At 35.6% G+C, this 10823-nt stretch overlaps 2 protein-coding genes across 2 annotated transcripts in view; one reads left to right on the forward strand and one right to left on the reverse strand.

Annotated features, from left to right (window-relative positions):
- The window catches only part of LOC107692663 (UPF0472 protein C16orf72 homolog), a 7455-nt gene extending 5643 nt beyond the window's left edge, over window positions 1-1812 (reverse strand). Inside the window, exons 1-2 of the mRNA XM_016491828.1 lie at window positions 1428-1812; window positions 176-256 (exon numbers count right to left, since the gene is read on the reverse strand). Coding sequence (XP_016347314.1) covers window positions 176-256; window positions 1428-1626 — 280 coding nt within the window. The 5' untranslated portion in view covers window positions 1627-1812. The remainder of the gene's footprint in view (window positions 1-175; window positions 257-1427) is intronic.
- Window positions 1813-3427: 1615 nt separating this feature from the next.
- Window positions 3428-10079, forward strand: abcg2b (ATP-binding cassette, sub-family G (WHITE), member 2b). The gene is made up of 15 exons (XM_016491833.1): window positions 3428-3901; window positions 4451-4510; window positions 4607-4724; window positions 4962-5117; window positions 5951-6108; window positions 6647-6798; window positions 7336-7419; window positions 7559-7701; window positions 7919-8070; window positions 8242-8331; window positions 8853-8977; window positions 9113-9267; window positions 9373-9462; window positions 9592-9644; window positions 9932-10079. Exons 1-15 carry the CDS (start codon window positions 3729-3731, stop codon window positions 10077-10079), a joined length of 1857 nt encoding a protein of 618 aa, XP_016347319.1. The 5' UTR covers window positions 3428-3728.
- Window positions 10080-10823: the final 744 nt, after the last annotated feature.

Below are 10823 nucleotides of genomic sequence, written 5' to 3' on the forward strand. Positions count from 1 at the left end.
AGGAATGACTTTAAGTGAACGAAAGAGGAGTGTGATAAAAAAAAAGACTCATTTGAAAACAGCAATATGTTCACAAACAAAACACAAAATTAATACAGTAAACTACAGTCCAATTAACAACGAACCACAAACCGTCACCTAAAATGCAAGTGTGTTAAAAAAATTCTCAGCTTACCTTTGTATAGGTTAGTGACGGCAGTTGCAGCATTTTGAAAGGGAACCCATAAGGAAAGCCCCTGTTGTTGACATACTCTATCTGAGGGAGTGAACAGACAGGAAATGTTTACATTGCAAGTGGAGATACATCATTTGCCGTCTTAATGTGACACATACATTTAGCCACTGTGTTTAAAGAAAGTCAAGAAAACACCCAAGACAACTAAACCAATATCAGCTTTATATTTAGTACCTTAACAGCCTCTCACACTGGCTGTGTGTCATGAGATAGTGAGCTGCCTACTTAAACAGCACTTTTGGGCAGCATAAGCGCGCTTGGAATGTTCTAAAAGCGTCTATGATGACCATAAGTGTGGTCTACATAAGCAGCTCTCTATGTTTTGAGACACAGCCATTAATTACACGACGTCTAAATTTGATATGTAGCAAGAGGACTCTACGCCATTTTGTTGAGTAGCTTTAGTGTATCTGATTGTACCGAGTTGTCCAAACCACAACTTTGTGTATGAAAACGTGTACTCGCAAATTAAACCGGCTGTATAGTGTTTTATCTATTTAATAACAAATCTGAGCAAAACAAGCTCTGGCACAACAACTCACAATCTTTAAACTTAGCCTGCTAATCCTGCCTTCGCCATTTTGTTTCGCATAGTATTATTATTGTTAAAGAATAATCACACGTTTTAATCAGTTCATATCATAGTTTGTATTCCTAGATCTTTTTGTCAACATACACGACGTCTGAGTTCATAACAGAGGAGTTTTCGATCACAAATCGAGTTATTTTCATCAGATGAACTCCTCCCTGCACTTCGCCATTTTGTTTTGCTGATAGACAACCAGCTGGGTGACGCTTTATATATCCTTAAAATATCGTGAAAAACGTTTAAATGTACTGTAACTAGTTTTATCAATAAACAAAGACGGGTAACCGGTGACATTTCTGGATCGTGTCCTCACAGAAACTGATCTGTGTCTCAGTTTACGTTGCTCGTCTGCCACTTAGCAATCAATGCTAATCTGTAAACGCCACCGACCTTCAAAACAGTCAAATAAGGGGCCCAAATAATCTTAATTGAGCCCTAAATATGTACTTTATTGTAAAACAGCTCCTCGGCATCTTAATTAGGTCGCATTAGATTTAGTTTGGTGGCTATCCGTTGAGCTTATGAGTTAGTGTCCTTTGTTTGGCCGTGTCAGCTAGCCAGCTAAGGCTAGCTCTCAGTGACTTTTTATTACATATTTCGCACCTTTATACAGTTGTGCAACGGCGGTGGCGGAGTTCTGGAAGAGATGCCAGAGTTTTTGTTGGCTCTGCTCGGTCTCCTCCTCGCTCGGTTCCTCTTGATCGGCCTCGGCTAGGCACTGCCGCTCCCATTTGGAGAACCAATGCTCGGGTCCGTGTTCCTGAATCTCCGCTTTCCCCTCCTCCTTCTTCTTCTCCTCCATTGCCACAAAAACACTTAAACCGCTGCTGTAATGTTCTAACGTTCGCTTAAAAAGTTATCCGTGGTGATTAAACCCGGCCGTGGTCGATTGTCGGCGGCGGCCTCATCGACAGCTGTTAGTTTACGTCTGCATCGTAACGGTGCTTGCACTTCTCGGCCACACAGTCGAGGAAAACAACTTAACGTTGCCGAGACTCAAACCCCGCCCCCTTGAATTATGCTCGACGCCGATTGGTTACAGAAACGCAGAGGGCGTGGTTGGTTGTCAACGGCAATGTGATGGCAACGGTTATGTGAACTGCCACTCAGTAGCCATACCAAATACTTGAGCCTCAAGTAGACTGAATGGGAACGCAAGATTGCGCAAGTCCATAATGAGTCCCTATTCATGCAGCGAGTGTCCTTTACAAAGTCTTTTCCTGTTGCTCTACTGTTCATTACAGTAGGCGTCTGTTAAACAAAGAAACGATTTTGATTATAATTTATACAGCCTGTTGTGATGACCTTCTTTGGCCTACAGAGGGCGTCATTACACAAGTACACCAATGCATCTTTCGTGCTCAAAGCCATTTAAAGTCACAGACGTCTTTACCGGTAGGAAACGAATTCAGAGAAAATACAATTTCACGGTGGCATATTTTAAAACACCTCTCTTTTTATGTATAAACACACGACTGTAGATCACTCCCTCTAAAAAAACATGATAGGGTCACTCTACGCTTTTATTTAATCCTGTAAAAACTGACATGTGAAACAATAGTCACACATTTTTTAATTAAACTTAAATATTTGATACATCACACTTTTATGGATAGTATTGTATGATGGAGAATATGAGGTTCACACTTGATTTTATTCAGAGACCCAAACTGAGCAAACATATGCAACTTGGTGCAGTTGCTGATAAAAATAAAAGTAAGATGAGATCTGTATAACATAATCTCTGTAGATGTTATTGTTGGGGGCAAAACATAGGACTAATGCAATGCAATACAATGATGATTAAAAGATATAAACAGATCTGGACAGAAGTGAAGTATTTTTACTTTACTCAAGTAAATTAAAAAGTATCTGTACTTTATCAGTGTTTTTCTTTGGAAAACTTTTACTTCACTTCATTCCAAAGCATAATGTCATACTTTTTACTGCACTACAGTTCATAAATAAAAGTTGTTGTTGTTGTTGTTTTTTTACCTTTAATAGGCTACTTAACATTAAGAATGTAATACTTTCTTGTACTCAAGTAAAACTTTGAATTACCTTTACTTGAGTAAAAGTAAGAAAGTACTAGATTTCTAATGTAATTAAGTATTAAATTATATTTAATATGAAACGTAATGCAGTCAAAAGTACAATATTATGCTTTGGAATGTTGTGAAGTAGAAGTTTTCTAAAGATAAACACTCTGATAAAGTAAAAATGTACTTTTAAAGCAGAGTAAAAATACTTCACTACTGTCCGCCTCTGGATATAAATGTTAAAAGGGAAATAAATATTCCTTACTTTTTTTTTCATTAAAAAAATTATTGATAATCAAGTTGTTTCAGTCCAGTTAATGTTTATTGTTAAAAATAAGTAAATATTTCACAACAAATAGACATGTGTGCCACAAACTATCAATCACATGACAGAAGGCATGTAGTAGATTGTGGATAATTTAGAAATTTAAATATGATATTGTAGTCTTAGTTCAATTAAACTCATCAATGAGCTATACTGAATTTATATTATTTCCACTGACGTTTTGATTGCATTTCACAAAAAGTTTTAAGCATGTAGATAGTCAAAATGTTATGTTGCTAGAAAACCATTAACATTAAAATTAGTGACATTTTTCCTATTACGTATAAACTTTTAACATATTTTGAACTATATGTTGTTTCATAAGTGCAGGAGTTGCATAGCAGCAAGCGTTACGTAGAACTTCAAACCGTGCGAGGACTTTGACAGGAGACGCGCAGTGACCTCTGGTTATATGGGTAATTCACGTCTGGAGTATAAGGTCCTGAAAGGGTGGAGCATCAATAAACTCTTAAATGTTCATTCCACCTGGAAGCTTGTCACTTTTTCTCTCCTCTTCTCTGCTTCAGTCTCTCTGGCTCCATGGATGTGAGTGAGTTAAAAATGTTGCCTGCCGGGGAAAGCGATGGCACAAAGGTGTGTGTAAAGGTGCCGGGCCCAACTCTGACATACCAGAATATTCAATACTGCATTAGAGAAAGCCGTGGACCGTGCCGCAAGAGAGGTCCTGAGCGAGAAATCCTTAAAAACGTCAGGTTAGTGTCTGTGTGTGTTTGTGTGTGTGTTTATGTGCTGTAGAAACAGTCACACATGTGTGAGAAGTCAGTTCTTATGAAGAATCTGCTCTAACTGTTTCTACAGCACATAAACACACTGCTATGCAGTCAAATTTGAGTTCACGTCATTTTGATACAGATAACACTTATCTTTAAGATAAGCAACCCAGATCCATTTTATATGCATGTGTATATCACTGTCCTTCTATGTGTTTTAGTGTTTTTTATATCTGGAAAAGAAATGTTTTGTGACCTAATGCTAAAATATTTGTCCAGAGTTTAGATGTTTAGAGATTAAAATAAAAAAGAAGAACTGAAATTGTAATTCTTCATAGTTTTTGTGTGTGTTAGTCTTTCTTTCTTTCTTTCTTTCTTTCTTTCTTTCTTTCTTAACGGTTCAGGCATATTAAAAATACAATTGATTTAATTTAGATGTGGCCACATAGAGCACATTTTTAGGTTATTTGATAAACATTTTTACAGTGCACTGTTTTGCTGTTTTGACTGTTTTGCTATTTCCCGTTTTAGTGGAATCATGAAAACCGGCCTGAATGCAATCATGGGAGCAACAGGAAGCGGCAAAACATCGTAAGATGCTCACAGAATCAACAGACTGAAAGGTTACAACTGATGAAGAGCTTGCAACTACACTCAATTTCTAACCTTTACGTTTGTTGTGTGAAGGCTGTTAGATGTGATCGCTGGAAGGAAGGATCCTCATGGTTTGCGTTCAGGTCAAGTTCTGGTTGACAACAAGGTTGTGACCTCTGACCTCCGTCTCATGTCTGCATATGTCGTACAGGTGAGAATGCAGAATTTTACAGTCAGTAGTATGTCTGTCGTGAGGATAAAGGAATATTCTTCTCTGTTGTGTGGCACATGTAAGTGTTAATGCAGGGAAGATTATTGTGGAATAGAATTATTTTTGTCTCCTATTCAAGAGTCTTTTGCTTAGCTCAAAATCAAACACATTCATTTAGTTGGTTTAATTCTTGACATTTTCTTTGATCTGTGTCTGTCTGTCTGTGTCCTTCTGTAGGATGATATCCTGATGGGCACTCTGACTGTGCGGGAGAATCTTTTATTCTCTGGAAATCTGCGGTTGCCAAGGAAACAGTATTCCACTGCTGATAAGGATAAAAAAGTGAAGAGCATCATTCAGGAGCTGGGATTAGAAGACTGCGCAGACACCAAGGTTAGTCACAAATGCTACTGATGCTTTTTAGGTCCAGCTCTTTTAATGCAGTTTAAAAAAAAAAGCAATTTATCTAAACATTGTTATACTCAAAAATGTAACTGTCCTGAGATTGCAGGAGAAAAGGAAAAAAAGTTTATTAATTTGGTACAGTCTTGTTTTTAATTTAGTTTTAATTGTTTTAAAATGAACAAGGAGCAGTGAAGTAATACATTTTTTTCAAAATTATTTATAATTGAAAAATGTCTGTTCAGAAAAATTAGTCACAAGGTTACAAATATCTTTTATAAAGGTATTTTTATGACAAGGTATTCATGGTATTAATAATTCAAAAATCTTTTGACCTAAAAATGAAATATGGTGCATGTCATTTAATGTATTTTTGACAAAGGCTGTCAAAAATACAGTAACATGTTAATTTCTGTGATTAATATTTTCTGTTTAATACATAAAAAATATCAAAATATTACCAAAAGTTTTGACTAGTAATTTTCTTATTTATTATGAAAATTAATGTGCAAAATAAACTTATAATTATATTGATAGAGACAGAAATAATAAAGTTTTACTGTAATGTTGAATGGCTATATTTACGCATTGTATCCTCAGACATTGGTACATAATTCCATGCCATTATACATAGCACTTATATATAGATGCTATTAAACAAAAAATTAAAATATACTGTCTGTATATAGTTTTTACATTAATTTTGAGATTCAATGTAAAACTGTATTTATGATTACAAATTTGAATGTTATGCAAAAAAAAAATTTTGTTATTGATTGACAGCACTAATTGAAATGTGTTAAATAGATATATCTTTCTTCAAGATTGGTACAGAGTTTATAAGAGGTGTATCAGGAGGAGAAAGAAAGCGCTGTAGCATTGGTATGGAGCTCATTACATCTCCTACTCTTCTGTTCCTGGATGAACCGACCACAGGCCTCGACTCCAATACAGCTAACAGCATCATTGTTCTCTTACACATGTACAAACTTATTTTAATAACCCTCCATCGCCCAGCTTATTAAGTACCTTATATAGTGCCTACATTATCTGCTTGTTTGGTAACCACTTGAAATCTTTAAAGGGATACTCCACCCCAAAATGAAAATTTTGTCATTAATCATTTACCCCCATGTCGTTCCAAACCCGTAAATCTTTGTTCGTCTTCGGAACACAATTTAAGATATTTTGGATGAAAACCAAAATCTCGTCGCTTCATAACGTTACGGTTGAACCACTGATGGCAGATGGACTATTCTGACGACATGTCTTTCATACTTTTCTGGACCTTGACAGTGTAATTTACTTGGCAGTCAATGGGACAGTCACAAGCCTGCCGGTTTTCATCCAAAATATCTTAAATTGTGTTCCGAAGACGAACAAAGATTTACGGGTTTGGAACGACATGGGGGTAAATGATTAATGACAAAATTTTCATTTTGGGGTGGAGTATCCCTTTAAGTTCACGTCAGTTTGTCTTATCGCTTCAACTGTCCTCTTTCTCTCTTCTGGTCATTCAGGTTGTCACGGGGTGGTAGAACTATCATTTTCTCTATCCACCAGCCACGTTACTCAATCTTCAGGCTCTTTGATCACCTGACACTGCTCCATAAGGGAGAAACCGTTTATGCTGGCTCTGCCGGCAAAGCCATGGACTACTTCCAGAGTCTGGGTAAAATATATACATATATTTGATATGCTGGTGATATGAATATGAATGAAAGGAAAACTTTATATCTGAGTGATCTCATTCAACTTACAAAAACATCACTGTTTTTGGACACTAGAAAGATGGTATTCTTTGAAATACCATATAAACACTGTGATATATAAATATAGTAATACAGCATATATAGTATTTATTTATTTATTTATATTATTTTATTTTTTGATCATCAACAAAGAGAAATTTTCTATTATTTGCTACACTAAACAACATTTAACATTTAGTTTACATAATGCATTTAAAAAAAAAAAAGTGCCGGGGTTGCCAGAGTTAAATAAAATCAAAACAAAAAATGAGTAGCCTTTTTGCTTCTGCAAACACAAAATACTACAGTATTACATAAAATATTCAGTCAGTGGCTAGTATCTTCACTACATTTTCTTGCTATATAATAGAAAAAGAATATTTAATTATCCGTCTTGTTTTTAGACATTATTAAATTCATTATTCATATTCATTATTATTTTCTCCTCTGTTGATTAGGTTACACATGTGAGGCTTTCAACAACCCTGCAGATTTCTTTCTGGACATAACAAATGGGGAGGCCCTTTCTTCAATGCCAACAGGTGATACACATACACAGACATGCAAATATGAACACATAGAAATGAAACTAAGGCATCGACTTACATAAAGTAGTAAATGTTTCGTGGTATTGTTCAGTCACATGGTTCAGTGGATCAAAAGTTCCTCTCTGTTCCTTAGAGAAGTCATTGGCTGAGCTTTACAGGGAGTCTCACTACTGTGCTGCTGTCAAAGAGGAGTTGAAATGTATCACTGGACCATCAGATCCCTCATCTGAAGCCAAGAGCAAGGCAGCATCCTATGCCACATCATTTTTCTACCAGGTTTGTTTCATAAGAAAAAAAAATTTTTTGCATGTGTTCAGTAAATGATTAACCAGTACATTATATTGACCTGCTGTTCAACTTTAGGTCGTATCTGTTATCAGGTCAGTTATGGGTGAAATGAGCAGTGAGCCATAAACCTTGTCTTTTAGATTCGTTTTTTTTGTGTATGTATGTGTGTGCTTACATGAAATCATGCATGTTTGTTTGTATGCAGTTAAAGGTGGTATGCTGGAGGACAATGCTGAACGTTGTCAGGAATCCTCAGACCTCATATGCTCAGATGGCAATGAACATTCTCTGTGCTCTGCTGATTGGACTCATCTACTACCAGATGCCTTTAACTCTTCCTGAAGCCTTGCAGAACAGGTACTGATAGATCCATGCATCCATCCATTCTTCATTACAATTTGTGTGTGTATTTGTGTGTGTGTGCGTATTTAGAAATTGCTGTCCGCACATGTAACCTCCTAGTCAAGAGTCCCCACAATGTAGCAAAAACAAGTATGTGTGTGTGTGTGTGTGTGTGTGTGTGTGCAGGATTGGAGCGTTCTTCTTTCTCATCATCAACATGGTGTTTGGCAACCTATCAGCAGTTGAACTCTTCATTAATGAAAGAGCAATCTTTGTGTGAGTATAATATTAGCAATTATGTCAAGACAAGTCACCCTTGTTTTTATAGCACTTCATACAATACAGATGGTTTAAAAGCAGCTTTACAGTTCATACAGTTATGCTTTTAAGTGTGTTTATCTCTAAGTGTTATTTTAATATCATTTATGTAATATTATAGTATTTATTAATATTTGTAGTTTTTAGCTTTTATTTTTATATTTAAAAAAATATATATTTTAATTGTAGTTTTGATTAACTTTGTTATGTGCTTATTTTTATTGATTTGTAATATTTAGCTTTAATTTATTTTTTATTTATTAGTTTTTTTTTTATAAGTTTAGTTAAAATATTTGTATTTTATTTTATTTCAGATTTATTTCAACTAACAAAAAAGGATTTTTCATAGTTTTAGCTTTAGTTTTGGTTAACAGTAACAACATTATGTGTCCAGATTCTGTATGTATGAAAATAAACTTCCTTTCATTCATTTTTCTTTTACAAAACCAAGTAAGTCTGTTTATATGCGTGTGTTTTAGGCACGAGAACTCTGGGGGATATTACCGTACATCTGTGTATTTCCTGTCCAAGGTGTTTGTGGATCTGTTACCAAATCGCATTGTGCCGATTTTCATCTTCTCCAGCATTTCTTACTATATGATGGGTTAGCAGCACACATAATACATTATTAGTATGTTAAACATGTGGCACATCATTAAAACTATCAGTAGCATGTATTCTATACTAAATAAAACGAATATGCACAGTAAGTGTACATACTGTATATATTTGTGAACAGGGTTGAATCCATCATTCCCGACCTTCCTGTGCTTTGCATTGACCATGTCCATGGTCAGTCTGGCAGGAGTCAGCTTGGCCTTCCTTGTCAGTGCCAGCGTGAGCACATTCGCCATGGCCAATGTCCTCATTGCCTTGCCTTTTGTCTTCATGATGGTCAGAATTCAAACATACGCACTAATATCACCAGTATGTTCTAGTTCCTTTCTTGTACCATTCTCTCTTTCTTATTCGCTCTTTCTTTCGGTGTCTTTGTTGCAGGTGTTTGGAGGGTTCCTGGTGAATCTCAACTCCATGCTCAACTGGCTGTCCTGGCTCAAGTGGGCCAGTATCTTCAAATATGGACTAGATGTAAGGAGGAGGAAAAGAATGCAATGCAAAAAATGTTGTTAAATTAAAAGAGTGCATCATATGGTTTTTTAATGCATCTTTATCAGATTGTTTAAAAAGTGCTGATTATTGTGTTTTGTTCTTTTGTAGGCTGTGACTATAAATGAAATGAAAGGGCAGGTCTTCTACAGTGGCAATGCGACGTACGTTGCTCAAACTGTAGATAAGGTGTAATCACAGTTCAGTTAAGGTCACAAATTTTATAACTCGACCTCTTGCATCATGACAGACACACACACTACCGTTCAAAAGCTTGGGGTCAGTTAGATTCGATTTTTTCTTCAATACTTTTATTCAGAAGACATGCATTAAATTGATTAGTACAGACGTGCTGCAAAAGATTTCTACCCCTCACACAAAATATATTCTTTGAGCAATTCATCAATTACGTTTTTGACTTACCAGTATTTGATTTCTTTCTCATGGTCAGACTAACAGGAGAGATGTATCTGCAGTCTCAGGGGATCGACTACAGTGTGTGGGGCTTCTGGCAGAACCAGGTGGCTCTTCTGGGCATTATACTGGTGTGCATGACGTTTGCATACATACAGTTGCGCAGGATCAACCGCTGGAAATAATGTGCATGTTCTTCATAACAGATTCACTTGTACACACTATGTAATTTCATAAAATTCTTATTTTGTTACACCATGTCCATTTCTGTATGTTTAATTCACATTTGTCTGTGTAAATTATTATATTTAAATGTAATTTTTAATCTAGGCTTTCTGGGTTTGACACTGGTACATTTTTGGAAATATGAAATGCTCTGTAAAGTTTAAAAAAGCCACGTTGAGTGCGATATATCTGCATCTAAAATTTATTATCAGCTATTTAAATGCTTTTCTGCTAGATCTAGTAAAATTATTAGATAAAATGATAAACGAAAGGTAAAGTGACTAAATGTTTCAACTTTGTGCAATTGGACTATTAACCCAACTTTATAGTTACTGACGTATAACCTTTGTGACATGTAAATATAAATATATTAAATGTAATTTAAGTTCTCAATTCTGTGCACATGGAAGGCACACGTACTTCAAAAATACAAGGTCATAGATTTTGCTCTATTTAACCAAAAAGTTCATTATACTTTCAAATTCATTTTTCATATATTTTGATCTATATTTGTTTATCACATTAATAAAATGTAAATGTGTAGCCTAGTAGTGTAGGCCATAAGGTGAACTAGGAAAAAGTGGCTAGAAAGTGATTTTCGTTCCCACGCCTGGGCACTACTTTTTAAATGCATTTTTGCATAGACAACACCATATTGGACTTTATGTTAAAAGTTCTCCGCAAAATATCCTGCAGTTTTTTGT

The sequence above is a fragment of the Sinocyclocheilus anshuiensis genome, unplaced genomic scaffold, assembly GCF_001515605.1.
Source record: "Sinocyclocheilus anshuiensis isolate Anshui unplaced genomic scaffold, SAMN03320099.WGS_v1.1 scaffold50, whole genome shotgun sequence".
In the NCBI taxonomy this organism is placed as follows: Eukaryota; Metazoa; Chordata; class Actinopteri; order Cypriniformes; family Cyprinidae; genus Sinocyclocheilus; species Sinocyclocheilus anshuiensis.

Bases quoted from the DNA above. Each gene is read 5' to 3' on its own strand.
- abcg2b (XM_016491833.1), top strand. From the start codon at position 3,729: ATGGATGTGAGTGAGTTAAAAATGTTGCCTGCCGGGGAAAGCGATGGC. The intron at 7,702-7,918 runs GTTTGTTTCATA...GTTTGTATGCAG, and splicing joins CCACATCATTTTTCTACCAG to TTAAAGGTGGTATGCTGGAG. The intron at 9,645-9,931 runs GTACGTTGCTCA...TCTCATGGTCAG, and splicing joins TTCTACAGTGGCAATGCGAC to ACTAACAGGAGAGATGTATC.